Raw genomic sequence first — 21,356 nt, forward strand, 5'->3', positions numbered from 1 at the left:
TGGAAAGTGATCGTTTCTGTGGTGCTACCCTTCAGGGACTACGGCACATGTTGGCATTAGTTTGTATGGTCTGAAAAAGAGCGGCTCGCACCATCTGCAGAGGGATGGAGCTTTCCAGCGTGGCAGCCTGGACCAGTTTCATGTGGAGACAGATGACAACATGGGCGAAGTCTGGAAAATTCGCATCTGGCATGATAACACAGGTACATTATGTGGTCACAATTACTGGACCAGGCCTCTTCAGTTATTTCCAGTTCTGTTCCCTCAGGTGTACAAAATCAAGCACCAGGCAATCTAGTCTACCTTTAATGATTTTCAAAATAGCAAACAAATCAAATGTAAGAATGATATTTCTTTTGTTTTATGTTTTATTTTGTTGTGTTTTACACACAGTCCCTTTGAACACGTGATCACATTTTCCTTTAACACCCCTCTGTTAGCATTTGGGAACTCAGGAGGGAAGTTGCTTAACAGTTTACGGCCTCTTTTCTCCTGTTTTTAGTCATAATGTCCAAGTTTTTTACTGGGTGACAGGTGTGAGTTACAGGTGTGAAAGCTGAGCACCCAACTCTTGCTCCAGAACTATACATTCTCAGCATGGTTTGGCATTGCCTTTAATTTCCGGATGACAACATATGGTGCCCCAAAACGGTATATATATTATTCATGAATAATGGTGCCTTCAAAGATGTTAGAGTTACTCATTAATGCCATGTACACCAATGCACCCTCATGCCACCACAGATGCTGAGTTTTTAATTGCGCACTCATAAAGAAATAAATAAGAAATTGTCCCCTTCTTTAATAGTCAGTGTACACGATTAGCAAAAGGAAAATAAATATTTTATTGGACAGTTTTCCATCTGAGCTTGGGAGCAAAAAAAAATCCCTTTTTAATTGGGAGAACTTTATAATACAGCCTACAAATTTAAATTCTATTGTAATTTTCATCAAATTGAGCCTTAAATTTGTGCTACAACTCTGCAGTCGTGGGCTGGTTAGTTCACTTTATAATATTGCTCACACAGCTTAATTTATTGTGTAATTATGGTTTAGGATGCAGCACTTAGTCCACTCAGCATTACAACCTGCGTCCTTAAAATTATTGTGTGGTTAAAATGTAAGGCAAGAGAAAAAAGGAACTACTAACATATTTATTTACTGTATGATTTGTGTCTGCTTTATTAAAATATTCAAAGGTGTCCTTTACAAATGCTTACAGTACTTTATTTCTTCTTACCAGTAAGACCTCAAATTGTTACTCCCTCATTCTTGTATACTTCCTGGTAAATATTTTAAGCTAATTAAAATGACAACTTAATTTTGGATAAATTGTATCAGAAATACACAGTAAACTTTGGGGAAATTACACCCTATGTCATGTTTTATTAAGTGCTACCTTTTCTTTGCATGGTAGAGTCCATACTTGCCTCTGTGGACAGACACAAAACACCATGTTCAATAAAGTGTTCCTGTATTTAAAGTGTAAGTATAGGGATTAACTAGAAACAGTTTTTCTAGTGAATGAAATGTGTGATTAATTAGTAACAGTAAGTGTTTAAGACATGTCTGCATGTGTGTGTGTGTGTGTGTGTGTGTGTGTGTGTGTGTGTGTGTGTGTGTGTGTGTGTGTGTGTGTGTGCGTGTTCACATGCATGTAAATACAGGTTTGGACCCATCATGGTATGTGCAACATGTGGTGGTGTGGGACCCTCAGACAGACCACATGTTCTTCTTCCTGCTAGATGATTGGCTCTCTGTTGACAATGAGACGAACAGCACAGTGGAGAAGGAAGTACTTGCCTCTTGTAAGGTTACAGATGTTACTCTGAACTCAACTGTTTAAATGGAAAAGCACTAAGGCCATTTCTTAAGCAGACCTATCAAAGTTCCACTTTGTGTGCTTTCTCTTCCTGTAAACTGAAATATTTTTCTTTCATTGTCTTTGAACCGTTCCATTTGTCCCAAAAGGTCCAGAGGAGCTCACTCTATTTAAAAGGGTGTTCACCTCCCAGCTGATATTTGGCATGGTCGACCGCCACCTGTGGCTATCCCTGTTGGAACGCCCCCCTCACAGCTGTTTCACGAGGGGACAGAGAGTTACTTGCGGTGCCCTTATGCTGCATCTCTACCTGGCACTGGGGGCTCTGTGGTATGGAGCTGTTGGCACTGTGGGGCACAGGTGAAGTGACTGAGAGTACTCAATACTCGAAGATCTAATAATTCCAGATATAAGCCAGTAGATTATTGATCAAATCGATATGTGTTCTTTATACTCAAGTGGACCCATTTCAGCCCATCTGCTCGCCAACGTGGAGACGGTTGCTGTGGGGATGACTGTTGCTGTGCTGGTGTTTCCTCTCCAGTGTTTCCTCTGCTTCCTGTTTAGAAAAGCTCACAGTCGGGTAATTAAAAACAGTATCAACTTTTTATTTTTATTTTTTTTTAACTAGTGAACCTATTTAAAGTAACTTGAAGATCGTGGGGGCGATCGTGGCTCAAGAGTTGGGAGTTTGCCTTGTAATTGGAAGGCTGCCGGTTCGAGCCCCGGCTTGGACAGTCTCGGTCGTTGTGTCCTTGGGCAAGACACTTGACCCGTTGCCTACTGGTGGTGGTCAGAGGGCCCGGTGGCACCAGTGTCCGGCAGCCTCGCCTCTGTCAGTGCGCCCCAGGGTGGCTGTGGCTACAATGTAGCTTACCATCACCTGTGTGTGTGTGTGTGTGTGTGTGTGTGTGTGTGTGTGTGTGTGTGTGTGTGTGTGTGTGTGTGGATGGATGGATATGTAACGTGCTTTGGGGTCCTTAGGGACTAGTAAAGCGCTATATAAATACAGGCCATGCATTAATTTCAAAACATTAGACAGAATACTTGTGCCATCAGAGAGTTGCTGATTAGAGGTTGTGTCAGCTGTGCGTCCATGCTTTGTTTGTTAAACACTCTCACGCACATAGCAAAATCGGTATGGCCCGGATCTGGCTTACACATGGCCCACATACCGCAAAGAACAATGGCCCTTTGGTGGCCCAGATCTGGTTTGCCAGATATGGGCCAGCACAAGGCCAGTTGTAGACACACTGCTGGCCCTGTGCTGGCCTATAACAGTTTCAGCTCTGGCCCCAGATGTCAGCCTAATGTGTACCTTAATCAAGCCATGTAATACCAACATGTGCTGGAACATGATAGTGCAAAAGTAACATGACAAAACTCTGTTCAGACAGTGAATGGACTGATTCTTATATAGTGCTTTTCTACTCTCCCAGATTACTCAAAGTGCTCTATACAACATCCCACATTCACACACTTTCTCTAAGCTGAGTTCTTACTAACTACATTCATACACATTCACACTTATAACATGCAGACAGGGATCGAACCACTAACCTTCCGATCAATAGGTGGCCTGCTCTACCACCTGAGCTACAGTCACCCACTGGCAAAGATGAGTAAACCGTCACTAGATTTTGGATAAAGTGTAAACTCACAAACCTGTCAAACCTGCATTTGAAACGTTGGCTACCATACCAGTATAGTATTGCAACATGGCATTTGGGTCTTCTAACTAAAATTAGAAAATAGGAACATAAATAGTGCCATCATTGCCAGACCTGGTCCACATCTGGTTGACATACATCCTGCCATGACACCAGTCAGTCAGAAGTGCCAGCTTGATACCGGATCCCAGCCAGAGCTGTTTTCTATGGGCCTGGGCCACATGAACCAAACCATAATCATGCCAGATATGGCATGCCATCACATAGACAGTGCCATCTATGCCAGGCCTGGCCCATATCTGGATGACATACGTCTTATCATGCCAGAAGTCCGCCAGCAGTGCCGGCTTGATACCAGATCCGGGCCAGACCTGCTTGCTATCTGGGCACTTGTGTGAGAGTACACTCAGAAATGTTAATGCTGCAGGTGTATGTTTACATGTGACTCAGGTAACTGTGGACATGTCAGTCCCTCCCTCTCCTGTTTGTCACTCTGTGGAGATGGACGTATTCCTTGGCCAATCGGAGTTCTCCTGCCCTACTTTTCTGTCTTTGCCAGATTCCTCTGGCCGAGTCACTGACAGTCCTTCATCCGTAAGGACATGCACATACACAGTATACTTGTTATTTTACTCCTGTCTTTTTCTTAGAATAACTCCAGTTGTTATTCTATCTTTCTCCAGTTGCTTGAGAGTAAGGCCTTAGACTCCAGCATCCTGGACTTCTGGGCTGCCTCTGGTTTGGTGCCCAAGAAGTACGAAGCACATCAAGAAGATGGCATCGTAGCGTGGCCATCATGTGACAGCCTACTCAGTCTACCAGTGGGTTCAAGCCCCTCCAAGCCAACCTTAGCCCCTGACCCCTGCAAGGCTTCATCTGCTCGTCAGCTAAAGCGGAAAAAGGCCTTGATGCAGCTTCACTTGACGCCGCACAAATCCCCAGATATGAACTCCAATCAAGTCCAAGTTCACAGCCACAATCTGACAACACTTCTTACTCTTTCCGGTAAGAAACTGTTAAAGCGTAATTAATTTCTGCTATTGACGTGAATGGTCTCCAGCACTTTGCTTCTGGCTGTTTCTTGCCGACTTTCTTTAAATTAAAATGATTCCAAATCTGTTCTGGGAACACCAAGTTTTCTGAATAACATCTGATTCTGTATTCTTGTGTTTGGTACCAGAGGAGGATTTACTCATGTCTATTGAAGCAGCAGACGACACAGCAGATGCTAAAAACAGCAACTCAGACAGTGGGCGGGATTCTCCGAGAACAACATCCTCAGTCTCAACCATGTAAGGAAAATAAAGATTTATTTTTATGATGTTCTTTATTGACAGGTAACATTCTGTATCACTTCAACTTTTTTTTTTTTTTTTTAGGCGGAGCACCTCCTGCAGCAGCTGGTCAGAGCACAGTGAGGATAACTCCCAGTATGGCACTGGACTCTATGAGTGTCCATCCGTAGACTCGATGGCAAGCACCTTCCTGCCAAGCACTTCTCCTGACTCCACATGTTCCTTCTACACGACACGCATAGGTACCATAAAAGGTTTTTCTTGTTAATTGTACCCACAAATGTATTGTCAAATGTACTCCAGTACTCCTTCAATGAGTGGATACTGTTTCAATAAAGTGTTTTGGGATGGCTTAAGAATGGGAAACAGATCTGTGTGGGCACCTAATTCCTAATGCAACAGCCCAGTAATGGAGCAGGTCCATAGGGCAGATCCGTATCTGCAATCAGTCGCCCATACTACATATACAAATACAATTCACAATTATCATTTTAGCTAACTATATATAAGTTTAAGGCCTTCTCTATTACAAAGCACTGTACTGGGGAGAAGCTGAATATAAGAAACTGAGGTAGTCATCACTATTTCCATGAGTCCCTTTACAGTTAACCCTGGTTTGGAATCTTTTTGTTAGACTATGAGACAAAAAACATCCTATCTAGAATTTTTTATTCACATTTGGAGATTTTATTTGAACAGGTGTTGCTCGGAGTCAGCCAGGCAGGCTACTTCCTCGCTGGGCGCTGCGTGTCATTTATCCTCTGCTCGCTTTGCTGCTTGGAGCGTGTCTGGCTGTGATGGGACTCTATGGAAGCTGCTTCTCCAGGACAGTAGTACTCATGTGGCTGGTATCAGCTCTTTCTGCCTTTCTCACCTCTGCTCTGCTGCTGGAACCTCTCAAGGTGAGTCAAGCATGTGGTCCAGTTTGTTCACCTCTCAGGGTTTTGGCAGATTATAACTACTTTGACTTGCATGACTTGCATTTGTATAATGTTGAGTTGACGAGACAGTTTTTATCTTTCACGCACTCCTGCAGTCACACACTAATCTACCAATGCTGAAGCTGGATCATGTGCACTCACACAAAGTTCAGACGTTCCAACAGTCATTTCAGTCTAATCAGACTTAGGGTTGCCAACTCCCTGAAAAATAAATAAGGGACACCTCGTGGCCAGGGCCGGGCAACCCAGTTGTCTTCACCCTTCCCAGTGTGGTAGCTCTTTTTTTGTGTGTGAAATTATTTTTTAACCATTTGACTTGAATTTGATTTAAGCAGATGCATATTCTTTGTGATATGACCATATGGGAAACAAATGATCATTTAGCCATTTATTTTTAGCTCACAATGACAACATTAACACAGTAAAACAGGTCTCTTTCTTAAACAGAAGCCTGTCATGCTTAACTTTTGAGAATATAAGTAAATCTTTCTTTAAAAGAACTCTGTCCTGCTTAACTTAAAATTATATAAATTAATAGAAAACAATAGAACAAAATCATTCTTGTAACAGTGCACATATAGTGCATTTAGTACAATTGGCTTCAGCTGAGGTATTATTTCAGCTTTTCTAATGCTAATCAGCTGCTCCTGTTTGTAAACCCGCTTGTTCCCATGATTACGCATCTTAAGTCATCATCATTATTCATCTATGTATTACTTTTATGTATTATTCATCTATTTGTTGTAATCATCTATCCTTGCAGTTGTTTATTACACAAAATAAATTATATTATCACACTTCTGGCCACATAGCCCTGATATTCACTGCACATGCCCATCATAACCTTAACCAGAGGGTTTTAAAAAAACAACCCAATGTTTACATACCATATCTGCTTCTGCCGTGGCCTGGTGGACAAGAAATTGGTTAAGGGTTCCCCGAGCTTTCACGCCCCTCGTGTTCTTCATGTGCCCACCATTAGAAGCATGCCTATGGAAAAAGTGCGCCGGCACACAGTGCAGTGCGCTTTATAGTGCACTTTTCCAGCCAGGTGTTTTCCTTTTCCCATTCCTCCCTGTACTTTTGCAGCCTTTTTTTTTCTTTCTCTGAGCGAACAAACATTGCTGCTCTAATGCTGGGCTCACACTGTGCGATTTTTGGCCCATTTTGAGACGATTTTTGAGTCGTGCAACCGATTTGGTGATCGGCCTGATTTTGGCCTTCATCGTGCGTCGTGTAGTATACGTGGGGTAACGAGAAGCGATTAACACCTCACGACCAGCTCCCGATCATCAATCGCTCGTGAGGGTGTCACCACAGCCGCTCACACTGCTCACACGTAAACGTCGGTGAAAAAGATGGAGCAGCACGGCTGTGCAGCGTGTGATCTGGACACAAGCGATGGAGGCACAACTTGTAGAACTTTGGAAAGCTCATCCGAGCCTTTTCCATGTGGCATCACAAAATTATCACGACCACAACAATCGTGAAAATAGTTGGATTTACACTGCTGCTCAGTCACAGCTGCCTGATCAATGTTTTTCATTAGCAATTTAGCAAAGTTGATGGTGGTGGTGTGTCTGTGTGAGTGAAAGACAGAGAGAGGGAGAGCGAGCGACAGATTTTCTGTTATAACCTTCATTTTATGGAGGCACAGTGTGAGCACTCAGGTCGCATCAGAGCATCGGGCGGTATAGTGTGAGACCCTGCATCGTGACCTACAAACTTCTAACCCCTGTGAGTCAATCGTGCAGTTTGAAAATCGCACAGTGTTTGCCCAGCTTTAGGTGTACTGTCGTCCGAGACTTGCACCGCAGTGTCGGCGTTTGTTTCCCTGTTGGCCATGCTTCTTGTTGTGGTCATCTGTTGTCTTCCGGTATTTTCTCCGTAAGCGACCTTTCCTCGACCAATGAGATAAGCGGTAATCTGAATTGTCATACTCGAATTGTCATAAGTGTGCTGTCAGCTCATTGGTCACAAAGCAGAAGAGGGGCTGGGAATTATGTTTTCAAACAAAGCGTTAATTCCATTAACATTTATAGACTACTTTTGATTCTCACTGTATTACGGGACAAAGTGCGTCCCTTATTAGCTCAATACGGGACGTGTACTTTTGTTTCTAAATACGGGACGATTCCGTATTTTAAGGGACGGTTGGCAACCCTAATCAGACTTGTCCTTTGATTATCTCTTTGATTATGAATAAAGGCGATGTACTGTTAGCAAACTGGAAAGAGCTGATTAACACTCATTGTTAACACATAAGGGTGGATATTCAGACTTTCTACCCTCTCTCAGATGTCCTGACAGGAAGTTGGGGCAAGGACTTCAATCTCTCTCCATCCAACCTCTCTTGACACCTGTTTTTCAGGTGTGCGTGCTGGCCTTGATCTACACAGTCCTGTGGAGACCTGTGGATCCAGAGGTGGAGGAGCAGCTGGCTCAGGAGGCCACTGTGGTGAGGCCGTTTGGAGAGCAGAGCGGGAAGGTCCGACCGCCATGCGGCTACGGCCTGCTGCAGGCGAAAGAGGAGGCTCGCAAAGTCCAAGCACTGCAGTCAATTATGAGGGTGAGGAGAAAATATTTAAGATTTATTTCTGTCTGGGAATTTTTCTTCCCAGACGTCACACTTTTTTTCTTTTTTTTGCAGCAGTGTGTGTGGCAGCTGTTATTTCTGTTGCTGGTGCTGATGGTGAACTACCAGGATGCAACTGAGCAGGGACAGGCCAGGCTTCTGCACGCCACCATCAAACAACGTCTTCACGCGTCACCTTTGGGGTTTCCCAACCTCACCTCACTCAAAGAGTAAGGGTGACACCAAACGCCACACAAACACAGCACACTGTCGCCACACAGTGTAAAATGTGGGGACAAATCTCGAGTTCTTTAAATTCAAAAGGTCAGAAAACATTTAGATGTTTAATGATTGCTGAGCTAATCGACAGAGGGGCAGATTTACTTAAGAGGGCAAAATAGCATGTGAGGGCAATCCCCAAATAGCGCTAATAAATGTGGTCAGTTTTACAGGTGAAATACAAAATTGGTGCTGTTTTTCTAAACAGTTCATTTGAATAACAAGCGAAACAAAAGACGTTTCTTTTTCAGCGTCAATTATTGGCACAATCAGCAGTAAATTGTGCATTTCACACATTAGAAAATCTGTTTGCACGCTTGATTTAAATTTCCTGTTATTTGTGGCTTAAGAAATCTCTGTGTTTCCACCATTTATATGCACTTTTGTAACTGCACTTTTTTATGCAAGTTTGCACTAGAGTAACGTGTTTGCAATTCTGGTCCCAACTCGCTGAAAGAACTGTGTCAGATTTATGCTGTTTATATCAGACATGATAAGAGCTGATTGTTGTGAACTTTGACCTTCTGTGGAGCTCTCAGCCACACTGCTATGTAGCTCCCCGACGACGTTAGGTCAGCTCCAGGTGTGTGTGATGATCCAGTTGGCAGGGCCACACCCACCATGCCTAAAGATGCCCGACACAGCCGCACCCTTACACATGCACACCTACATACGCCTATATATAGAAACAAAGGACAGCAGCACAATACAAGGACACCGTACCCAATATATTATGTAAGTCCATAATTGCTCACCTTAAATTTACTGCCTGGTAATTTTGCTGGGGACTACTTTCATTTATGTGTCAATACACGTTTGGTGGACTGCATGAAACAGTGTTTGTGTTGCCTCCGGAGTGCAACTGTTCAGCTTATTCTACTCTTTCTTCTTGCAGCTGGTTTGACACAGAGCTGTGGATCAATCACACCTTGGTGCCACATCTCCACCAAAACCCCTCACTGCGACTCGTGGGCTTAACGCAGCTGCAGTACACACATGCGCTCGGTAGCCAGGCGGTTCACCTTCAGTCAAACAACAGTGGAACGATACCTGAGCTCCTCACTGCCCTTCACACGGCAGGAAGAAGCAGGAAACAGTAAGTGGAATTGTCAGAGCAACATGAGTGCTTCTCTCAGACATGCTGAGTGTGTTCATCAATACTGTTGAATTGACTCTTTTGCAAATAATGAGGCGTGTGAGCCCATTAGAAGTTGCCAAAAAGCAAAACAATGGAACGTTGTTTTTCTTCTGAAATCAAATGGAGCATTAACACGCAAACGACCAAAAACTGTGGTGCACATTTTGTCTGTGGTGTCCAATCATCTTCTAATGTCGTTATTTATCTGTTTGTTTATGGCCCACAGATTCTTGCATAACATTTACCCTCCATCGTAATGATGAACTCAAAGCTTTTATTTACGCATGGGTCACGCTTATCGAATTGCATTCATTTACATATTCAGTCGACAAAAAAAGGACAAAAATAAAAAGGTGAGTTTTTATTTGATGATTTCTTTTCCTTCGCTCCAGGTTTGAAGCTCTTTCTATAGAGTTCACTCAGTACCACAGAGAGTCTGCTTTATTTCTGTGCGTGTACGTAAAACTTGAGCAGACTCGGACACAAGCCATCACATCCTGTCTCTCTATCCATCCACTCCTCATCCCTTTATCCGTGTCAGGACTGGACCTGCAGACGGCACTTCCGGTAACAAATCCTGCAGTCTTTCAAATGAAAATCTTTCACCATAATCTGGTATTTAGAGCTTAATAGTTAATAGAAAGTACTTCTTCACCCAATCCAATGACTTTATACCGCAGATTCTTCTGCTCATCTCTGCTCTCCTGACTGTACTTGGGGAGCTGTGGTCTGTGGCCACTGAGCGCACCCAGTATCTGCATCAATGCCATCACTGGTTCCAGCTGCTCCTTGCCTTCTTGTTGCTGACAACAGCTATCCTGCAGCTCCGCTTCCTGTCTTGTGCGTCGTCATGTGTTTCCCAGGTAAAGAATAACATTTTAAAAATCCTCCAAGCAAAACAAAATTAGTATTCAACAACCTTTATGTGCTATTTAGCTGCGGTCCCAACCAGACAACTTCATCAACTTCCACAGTGCTGCCCTTCTGTCACAAAGGTCCTCTCAGTGTGCAGCCACCCTGCTCACTCTGCTTGTTTTAAAGGTGAAGTATTGTCTAACACATGTCCACAGATATTTCACTTTGATTTAAAAAGAAAAACAAAAAAACCCAACTCATTCCCATTTCCAGCTGCTGGGAACCTTACGGTTTGTGCAGAGGTGGGCTGCGATAGGCAGAGTGTTGCACAGAGCCTGGAGGGAGCTGCTGGCTCTGGCTGTCTTACTACTGCTGCTGATGCTACTCTGCACTCACCTTGGGAATGTGGTATGAGCAGAAAAACATCAGCTTAAGCAAAGATATTTAAAAAGGCGAGATGAAAGATATTTGATATGGTTTGTTTCAGCTTTTTTCACAATCAGTAGAAGGTTTCCTGTCAGTACAAGACACCAGTGTCTCAGTCTTGTCCTTTCTTCATGGTCGGATCGTCCTGCAAAAAATCTGCCAGGTCCACCCCATCCTGGGCCCTCTCTATGGGCTGCTTCTCATGGGAGGAGGTGTTTGGGTTTTGGCTAGACTCTGTGGAGCTGTTCTTATCCATACTTACAGGTACACAACATTACCTTTCTTTAGATGCTATGTTTGCTTTAACCAAAGTTAGGTTTTGTTCTTTTTTCAAAGACAACAGAGTTTTGTAGACTGTCGAAGTTGTTAGCCCTTGAGAAACTGTGTTTTAAAGACAGAAATAGCCCTTTAAGCCCTTATAGGCCTTAAACAAGTTTATAATCTTGCCATACTGACATCTGATGTTTGGCAATTTGTAGCTGTGAAAGTCTTCTAGGTGTCTGGTTACCTAGAAATTCCATCTTAAGATAGAAAGATAATGTCACGGTTCTGGGTCCTTTTGACCCAGCATTTTGAGTTTTGTGTTCTAGTAATATTTTGTATTACGGGTTATGTTCAGCTCATTTGATTGTAATTGTTAGATTATAATATTATTTTATGCCATGTTATACCCCTAATTAAAGATTGTGAATTATTATGTAGTTTTAGTTTGCATTATTCTCCTGAATTAGAAGAAGCTGATAACTATTGCATTAGTTAAACTGATTTGCATTACATTAGACTGCTGATTTATTGTGGATGAATGATATTGTTTATGATGCATTATACTGCTGAGTTATAAGAAATACTGTTTGCAGAAAGTCATCGCCTTATTTGTCTGATTAGAAGAGAACAGAATATACTGGAGAGGTTTTCTGCCCAATCTCAGCAGGAGCAGATAAACAGGGAGCCAAGGTCGTAGCTTAGGCGCTGTGTGAGAGAAAGCATGTGAATGTTTAGGCTTTTTATGATAAGGTGGAGACACCAGAGGCTATAAGAGTTTGAGCAATGCTCCACCATTTTGAGATCTGAGGCTGTCTGCATACGGTGTCCATCTCCCACGCGTGTGTTCATTAAAATCATCGTTTGACTCAACCCGGCCGGACCAGTGTTGTTATTGTGGTTTTTTTCTCTTGTCTCCATCCCCAATATTTTGAACCTTAACATAATGTAAATGGGGAAAAAAAAAAAAGGAAGATGATCTGTAAATCTTTTAAACATCCCAAAGTCAGCAATACCCATGAGATCAGAGATGCAGGCTTTTGAGTGCTGATAGCAAGCCAAACTTTCTTTTTCGATTACGTTATAGATGTCCTGATATCTTTGTTTGAAAATTCTTGGCAGACCTCATAATTCATGGCTTTGTATATGATGTTATGTTATCTTGGCCTAAACTCAGCAAAAGCGCTACCAAACCGTGATGGTACCAACCCCGTGTTTCACAAATGGATAAAGTTCTTTGGCGATGGCAAAAATAAAACCTCTTTCATTGCAAAGAAGTTGCACTTTGTAACCCTGCACAGTATTACACACCTTACTGTTGAAGTGATCTTTGAATTTCTATTACTTTTGTGATAATAGAGTAATGTTTTCAGTAAGAATTTCTGTATTTCCACAAAAATATAAGTGGTTGACAAAATTTTGAGTGCCACATTGTATCATAGGAAGTTTTGTTAAATGGCATGTTGTTTTGAATGTTTTGCTGAAATTTACTGAAGATAGAGCCACAGAGGGATCTTAAGTTTTAATAAACCATCTTCTTTCGTCTTCTAAAGGGCAGAGCAGGCTGAGTTGTTTCATCCAACCATTAAACCTCAGGACTATCAAATGGTGGAGTTTTTCATCAAAAGGCTCAAGCTATGGATGGGACTCACTAAGGCTAAACAGGTGAATAGACTGCTAAATGTGAAGCATTCCATCAGGAAGGCTGAGTAACTAAAAATTGTAGCTGTTGTTACTGATTCTGCACATTTGTTCCCCTTTCTAGTTCAGACACAGGGTGAAGTTCAAAGGCATGGGCATCCCTCCTTCCAGGTTTTCACAGGAATCTTGTCTCTCCACCTTGTCTTCAACCGTTTCTTATTCCCGCTCCCCTTCTTCGCCCTCCGCATTCTCGTCCCCACGTCCTCTATCCTCGGCTCTCTCCAATGGGTCTAAGGACTCGTCAGTGTCTGAGCTTGGTTTTGAAGTCCAGCAGTACCTAGACAGTCTGCTGCCCCGTGTTACTGCTCTGTTATCTCGTTTTGATCGGGTCAACCAGATAAGTGAGGACATTTACAACCTAGAAATTAAACTGGATGAGGTTCAGACCAGGAGAAGGAAGACATGGATGAATTATGAGAAGAAAAGTGAAAGAATCTTTGGAGAGTTAGGAATACCAACAGGCGCAGATGAAGGAAGGATAACAGGAGAAGTTACTCACAGGAAGACCAGTCTCCATCATCCCAAGCTACTAGTCTCCCTGCCATCTACACTCCAGTCCTCTGTCCCTTCAGTGTACATGTTTCCCAATACATATATCTCCTATTCCGAGTTTGAGTCAGTAGCAGTTCAACCTCAGCCAGCTAGTGTTGTGCACTCTTGCGAAGTTGCCGACCCTACACCTGGAATCAGTGTATTGTATTCAAAAGCTTCTCAGTTTGAAAAGTTCCCCAGAAGAAGAGCGTGGCATTCTGGGAGCTCTCATTCAGCTGATGCTGCTCAGAGGACATTCCAATTGTTGGAAGTTTCTCCATGTGGAAACGGAGAAGAAAATTCTGCTTTTAATCCCAGACCCAAAAGTGAAGAAGGCTTAAGAAGATCTATCGGGGATGGGATTCCAGTAAAGAGGAAAGCTTGGATCTCTGAAGGACCAGAGACTGAGTGAGAAACATCACAATGGAAGAAAAATGTCTGTGTCTGGAAAACAGAATCATTTGAAAAAAATGACCAAAATGAAGACACACGTTTTTGCTGTTGTCCATTTTATGAACATTTTACTGTACTTTACAACATTCTATAACTCTAAGTGGTAAAGACACTGTGCTGTAGATATTCTGCTCTGCAGATGAATAAAGGCATGACCATTTGATTCAGACATTGCAATATGTTTGAAATCCACTCCAGGAACAAGCAAAAGTCCCTCAGATAGCAATATTAAATTATGAACCAAGAAATTGTTTGGCAAGAAGCAGGAGCAGCAGCAGGTCAGCTTATACATAAAAAAATTCCAAATAGCAAAGAGCAGGAAACTAGAAAACATCCCTAATTAACAGAATGTTACAGTTTAATTGGACTTTATGCTCCACATCTTTGAACAGAGAAAGTGTTCCCTCATAACATTATGTGTGTACTTCTGTGTGTTTGCTTTAAGTGTTAACATAGCCTAGGACTATTTTACATACACATGTTATATTGTTACCTAACCGAAGGAATAGAGATAATTTAAGGAACAACACATTCTGACATGTAAGTGCTGGAGTGACAAACCCAGTCAGTGGAACCAATGCTGGATAAATGGGGATAGTTCCATTAGGAAGAGCATCTGGCATAAAATCTTAGTCAAAACAAACTTTCAAATTCTGGTTCATAAAGAATAAAATTTCCATACCAGTTTAATAGGGGCCAGGTTAACAATGACCGCCTCCGGTACTGTTGGCCAAGAGTGTGCTGGTGGAAACTGTGCTACTGCTGGCAGAAGACAAAGGAAGAAGAAAGGAGGGGGGGCATGTTAGGAGGGAGCCAGAGAGAAGGAAAGGCAGGAGTTTTTATGTAAGAGTAGGGACTTTAAGTCTAAAAGAGAGAGAGAGCTGACTTCTACCATGGTGTAGATATGAACAGAAATGGAGGATGGGTGATCTTAAAAGAAGATTATGTGAATAGTGAGTATTAGGCATTTAACATCATTTATATTCTGCTAAAGTTTCGTTGTTAATATAAATGCAAATATAATACAAATAAGCCTACAGTTTAACAACCCCTTTATAAAAAACTTACATATAACAGAATAACTTATTGTTAACCTCACTGACCTATTACAGTGTTCATAGAGCTCCACCGTATCTCTCCTCCAATCCGCATATCGTACAATAAACCTGTAGCCTAAGACAAATGAACAACACCGAGTAACACAACTAAAGTTATGAAACAGCAACTACTTTGTCCCAGCACATAAGCAACAGTCACCTGTGTGTGTGAGGAATAAAAGAGGAACTGTCTTATTCTTTTACAAATGAAGTCATTAGTTATAAATCACAGCCTTACTTATTTGTGTACAGGATACTCTCTCAAGTCATCTGGTTTGACCAGTTTTCTAGCCCACGGTGAACAATGTTTGTTGACTTATGACTCAGCTAAATTTGTGCTAATTATATATCTTGTGTTTTAGCATTCATAGTTTCCCTATTGACAAAGGTTTTTTACTCAATTTGAAGATTTAATAATGGGCCCTTTGACCCTGTTCACAGTCAGGTCTGCTGTTCTAGTTTTCATTTTGTCCCACCTTCACATTTGTTACAGTAGTCTTCATCTTTTGATTAAACTGACCTATTGGTGAACCCAGTGCATGCCATGCTATGAGGCTATCTGAAAGACTTGTTTATGCTTGGTTAAGAAGTTAGATGAAAATTAGTGAAATGCAGTATGGCTTCATGCCAAGAAAGAGTACTACAGTGCAAACATGATGTTTTCTATGAGAGCAAACATCATATGCTTTATCTGCTTTATCTACCAATAAAAAAAGATGGCACACACCAATTTGTTAGACTGCAAAAAAACCCTCTAATTTTCTGCTTCTAACTTCAGATAAAACTGAGATAAAACCTATTGTAATTTGACATAAAAACAGGATAGTTACTCTGGAAGACATTATCTTGGCCTCCAGTCACACTGTGAGGAATCTCACAGCCATTTCAATCAGGCTCGTTTCCTCGGTGAATATTAAACATCCATCCATTCGCTTATCCTTTTCAGGGTCGCGGGAGCCTATCCCAGCTGTCATAGGGTGAAAGGCGGGGTACACCCTGGACAGGTCGCCACTCGCCAGTCTGTCGCAGGGCTAACACATAGGGACAGACAACCATTCACACTCACATTCACACCTAGTGGCAATTTGGATTATCCAATTAACCTATCCCCACAAGCTGCATGTCTTTGGACGGTGGGAGGAAGCCGGAGTACCTGGAGAGAACCCACGCAAACACGGGGAGAACATGCAAACTCCACACAGAAAGACCCCAGCCTGATGGAGGAATTGAACTCAGGACCTTCTTGCTGTGCAGCAACAGTGCTAACCACCGTGCCGCCCTGGGAATATTAAACAAACGCGTTTAAATGCTTTCTTGCATTTGTGTAGTATCGCTAAAGTTAGAAACACCCTGTCTCAAAGTAAGGCTAAAAAACTAGTTTGTGCATTCATTACTGTGGAATGCTGTCCAAGCATGTGGGATATTCACTCTTCCATGTTTCTTTCCTAATTAAATGTGTATTTTTTAACTTCTCATGTTCCTTAAAGCTGGAGTTCTTCTGCTACATCTCCCTCCTAGTCTCAGTACCATGACTGCCTCACTGGCTTCAGTGTTGGAGGTCACAGCCTGGAGAACCTGGTGATGTCATCAGACAATATTATTCCATCTTTAAAAGAGACCAGACTGTAGTGGGTTTTACCAAAGCTATATAATTACTCTGAAATCACCCTGTCCTTCAAGAACCTGTACATGTTTGTGTTACCATTAATCTGTAGCCTACAACACAATGAACAGCACAGAACAACACAGCTGAAGCTGTGACGCAGCAAACACTTTGGTCACATGTGTCAATGGGGAAACTATAAATGCTAAAAAAAAGACATTTACAAAGCATAATTTCAGCTGAGTCATAAAATCAACAAACTTTGTTCACCGTATACGTTAGACTCGTCAAACCTGATGGCTTAAGAGTATAACAGAGAACAATATTTGTGTACTGTCAGGATTAAGGATGTGACTCCACTTAATCATTAAAATATGTACAAATAGCAATGTGCCAAAAAATACATTTGTTTGGAAATGTTTCTATGTACAGCACCACTGAAGCCTACAACAGAATGATCAACACTGAGCAACACAACTGAAGCTATGAAACAACAATTACTTTTCCCACATGCGTCAGTGACAAAACTAGAAGTTAAAAACACGACACCTATGTAGCTGAACAGTCAACAAACATTGTTCACTGTATGCTAGACTGCTCGTGAAACCAGATGGCTTAAGAGAAGTAGAATATAGCAGATACATAGGGGTGATCCTGAAGCCAGTTTGACTTTCTAAAAACAACATCAGTTCACTCAAAAACTTGGATCCACCACCCAAGGATGCTAATACCCCAAACCACACATTCTAAAACACGGCATTTGCGTAGTACGAGTTCAGCTGAGTCATAAAGTCAGCAAACTTTGTTCCCTGTAGGCCAAACTATTCATCAAACCTGATGGCTTAAGAGAATAACAGAGAACGATCTTGATGTACTGATTACAGATGTCATTTATTATCTGTTCACTTTGTCAAGAATGAGAAAATTCCCTCTTTTACAACATCAAAGATTTGCAAGCGTAGGAATTTATCAAAGAGAACATAACTTTATACACAAACACACACACAGAAATATATATATAACATATAACAGCTCAGGTTAAGCAGTTTGGAGACAAAGTTAGAGGCAAAGCTGAGATGCAGACAAATTATAGTGGATATATGGATGAGATGGGGGCAGACGGTGACCCTAAAGCGAGCGGTTGAAAGTAGAAGACATTTGTTGGGATTTTTGTTTGTATGTTCTTTTTTTTCATCTGCGTGACTTATTTTATCTCACCTGAAAGGGATTTCATGTTCCAAACCCCTTTTCCGGTTTTTCCCATGAAACTCAAATGAAGTCTATGCGCGTTCACAAGACAGTTTAACCTGAGTACACTCAGCCTATGGTGGGGATATGGAAGCGTTGAGCCAATGAAGATGAATTAGTTGTACCACTTTATACTCTTGTATTCTAGGATTGACTCTAGTATTGGCTTTCACTAAAAGCTAGGAAGGCGTTCATCTTGGATGATTTCATACTGAAAACCAAAGTCAGGCTTGCATCTGTAATTACAGTGAAAAGGGGATTACATTTACTGGTATTTATGTAGTACTTTTATACTAAATTCTAGAACTTAAAGTGCTTTCTTTACTGCAAGGCTCATTCACAAACATTCATACAAGTGATTTTTTTTCTACGCCTAAGCACGTTTAACCTAATACTCACACACTCTGACTCCAGGGGAAACACGTGAAACGATTCAGGGATCAGTTTAGTGCCCAGGGATACTTTAGCATTAAGTTAGTGATCACTGATCTGATTGGTAGATGGCCCACTCCCTACCTACTGAGCTACAGCCGCCCTGGAGGATGCACTGCTCTTACACATGTGCAGGAACAATGCTGAACAAACGTCTGCTTGCATTTATGCTTATTGTATGTATTTAAAAACTGAATTCAGCTTTTTCATCACTCTCTTTGTGTATATGGCCTTTATTTATTTGTGCATTTATTTTTACATCAGCCAAGAAAACAAACTGGGACCACCTCTGAGCATTACAAACTCACAAACACACTCCATGTCCCTCATTTGGGATGTATTAATGTGGTTATCCTAGGGAGGCTGCCGATAATAAAGTGAAAAATATTAAGTGACATTAAAGTATTTTAATGCTTTGGAGACTTACATATATAAAATCTATTAAGAGTAAAATCCAGTTTGGATAGTTTTTAATTGTTAATAAACTCTGAAGAGGGGAATTCCAGAAAAATATGAGAACCTCTGTTTTCATCCACATCGGTCTGAGAGGTAAAGATGTGGCAAAATAACGACAATAGCACTAAAAGTTAGTTTAAGGGGATCACTTTTTTACACTTGCTGCAACAGTGAGTTTTATGTTAAGAAACTGATGATATACTGTCCATTTTTATTCTCTGTCTCTTAAGCAGTAAGTGGTTCTTTGTTGTTTGGCTGGTGGCACTGAAACAGGAAAATCCAGCTGTCAGCTGTAATGTTTGGTTTGATAAAGCAGTTTGTAAATGAAGGCTATGTGGAGGAGACCCTGTGTGAGTCAGATGACAGACCAACAAGCTCAAGTCAGAGACTCTGCGTGGCGCAGTCGGCTGGTGCAATCAGCACCGCGTCAAGCGACAAAATAATCATTTTTTACCCAAGCACATCAAAACAGTTTCTACATGCACATCACATCACACCACGAACATAAACAATTTTCTTACTGAAGCACGATCAGGAATCCCATCAGTATGTCCGCAGGGAAAACAGGTCGATGTCTGTGATGGGCCAAAAAGGGGACAAGATGACTCCAAGGGCGAGATGACGCACTTTTTAGAGCCTTTTCTTTTTCTATACTGAAACAAGAAGGCGGTAAACATGTTCTGAAACTTGAAGTGCTTATTTCTTAGAACCAGCAACATCTACGTCAGCTTTTTGGAGCAGGTCTCCATGGTGTGAATTAGGATTTATAGTTCTCTCATGAATGTCACCAAAACTTAACCTCCTCCATTCTCCACACTCTTACAGAACGTAGCCCACAAATTTCAGCTGAAAATCAGAAGCACTGGCTGTCTTTACACTGCGACTCAGAGTCAAGTTGGCCCCACCTTCAAATCCAACAAAAGTGGTGTCACACGTTTGTGCTGTAAAAATCGTTGTTTGTGCTGCTATCATTTAAAAGATATTAATAAAAGTTTCTAGAGGTCATCAGAGGTCAACCAGCTCCCCCCACATTAACGGAAACAAACAAAACTGGTGTCAATCAACTGTGCTATGTTTGTGCTGCTTCAACTTCCCTCTGATCAAGAGTATTTTGTACTCGGGAAGTTGCTGCCACGTGAAAGAATATTTCATTATGATTTGTAGTTTTCTCTTCATAACCTTTTGTTTGAGAGGGAAATCCATGTTTGTGTCTTTTTGTGTCTCCCTCTCATGCAGACGAGGGGTTTTCGCACCTCTCCCTCTTCTCACTGATTGTGGTTGCCATAGCAACATAGCTTTTTGGCTATGCCACCCTTTCTTTTTCAGGCTAAAACTCATCAAGGCCGATTCTGTGATTGTTTAAGAGGGTCAGTGTGCCCTCTGTTTATCAGGACCATTCAAACACAGCTATTATTCATCACAAAAAACATGCTCACATCTTCAAGCCAATACTTCATTATATGACTGTCATTCAAAGTTTTGAGGGCTTACAGGTTTTAAAGGAAGTGGATTAGATATTCAAAATAAAAGCTCCTAAAAACCAAAGCTACTTATCACTGGCCTTTTATCATGCTCCATTTTATCAGAATCAGAATCAGAAAGGGGTTTATTGCCAAATGTTGAGCAGGTTTACAACATTAGGAAATTGCTGCGGTGCTTCAGTGCAAACATAGTGTCATAAATAGCACTTAAATAGACATGAAAAAATAAAAGTAGGGATAAGAATTAAAAGTGCTACGTAGAAAGATATGTGCATGAGCTATACATGAGATATATACATGAGAATAAGAATTAAGAGTGCTACGTAGAAAGATATATACATGAGTGCAGGTGGTGATCAGTGCCAAACATGGAATGATGCAGTGACACAGCGTAGGGTCATGTGTTAGTGGCGGGTACAGTCATATGGTTATTGTTCATGTGTCCAACAGCAGAGGGGAAGAAACTGTTCTTATGGCGAGAGGTTCTGGTGCGAATGGACCGGAGCCTCCTGCCTGAGGGGAGCAGGTCAAACAGACTGTGTCCAGGGTGAGAAGGGTCAGCTGAGATCCGAGCTGCACGCCGCAATGTCCTGGAGGTGTACAGGTCCTGCAGAGATGGGAGTCTGCAGCCAATCACCTTCTCAGCAGAGCGCACAACACGCTGCAGTCTCTGTTTGTCCCTGATAGTGGCTCCAGCGTACCACACGGTGATGGAGGAGGTGAGGATGGACTCGATGATTGCAGTGTAGAACTGCATCATCGTCCGTGTTGGCAGGTTGAATTTCTTCAGCTGCCTCAGGAAGTACATCCTCTGCTGGGCTTTCTTGATGACGGAGGTGATGGTGGGCTCCCACTTCAGGTCCTGGGTGATGGTGGTACCCAGGAAGCGGAATGAGTCCACAGAGGTGATGGGGGTGTCAGTCAGGATGATGGGGGGGAGTGGGGCTGTGTGCTTCCTGAAGTCCACAATAATCTCCACTGTCTTCTGGGCATTCAGCACCAGGTTGTTGTGGCTGCACCAGGACACCAGACGTTCAACCTCCCTCCTGTAGGCAGACTCATCCCCGTCAGAGATGAGCCCAATAACGGTGG

General features: G+C 42.1%; 2 protein-coding genes across 2 annotated transcripts in view; one reads left to right on the forward strand and one right to left on the reverse strand.

Annotated features, from left to right (window-relative positions):
- The window catches only part of pkd1b (polycystic kidney disease 1b), a 31,882-nt gene extending 17,420 nt beyond the window's left edge, over positions 1-14,462 (forward strand). The window contains exons 23-41 of the mRNA XM_086302840.1: positions 36-203; positions 1,668-1,808; positions 1,972-2,182; positions 2,282-2,405; positions 3,943-4,086; positions 4,176-4,497; positions 4,673-4,784; positions 4,872-5,029; positions 5,487-5,689; positions 8,100-8,297; positions 8,379-8,533; positions 9,478-9,678; positions 10,113-10,287; positions 10,401-10,583; positions 10,657-10,761; positions 10,849-10,983; positions 11,063-11,265; positions 12,816-12,927; positions 13,028-14,462. Coding sequence (XP_086158966.1) covers positions 36-203; positions 1,668-1,808; positions 1,972-2,182; positions 2,282-2,405; positions 3,943-4,086; positions 4,176-4,497; positions 4,673-4,784; positions 4,872-5,029; positions 5,487-5,689; positions 8,100-8,297; positions 8,379-8,533; positions 9,478-9,678; positions 10,113-10,287; positions 10,401-10,583; positions 10,657-10,761; positions 10,849-10,983; positions 11,063-11,265; positions 12,816-12,927; positions 13,028-13,906 — 3,929 coding nt within the window. The 3' untranslated portion in view covers positions 13,907-14,462. The remainder of the gene's footprint in view (positions 1-35; positions 204-1,667; positions 1,809-1,971; positions 2,183-2,281; positions 2,406-3,942; positions 4,087-4,175; positions 4,498-4,672; positions 4,785-4,871; positions 5,030-5,486; positions 5,690-8,099; positions 8,298-8,378; positions 8,534-9,477; positions 9,679-10,112; positions 10,288-10,400; positions 10,584-10,656; positions 10,762-10,848; positions 10,984-11,062; positions 11,266-12,815; positions 12,928-13,027) is intronic.
- The window catches only part of LOC147322880 (uncharacterized), a 92,466-nt gene that overhangs the window by 30,431 nt on the left and 40,679 nt on the right, over positions 1-21,356 (reverse strand). The window lies entirely within an intron of this gene.

This window comes from Aulonocara sp. 'chitande type north' Nkhata Bay, linkage group LG8 (assembly GCF_057382095.1).
Source record: "Aulonocara sp. 'chitande type north' Nkhata Bay isolate Kocher_YH1m ecotype deep benthic linkage group LG8, A_spYH_male_GT1.1, whole genome shotgun sequence".
Classification (NCBI taxonomy): Eukaryota; Metazoa; Chordata; class Actinopteri; order Cichliformes; family Cichlidae; genus Aulonocara; species Aulonocara sp. 'chitande type north' Nkhata Bay.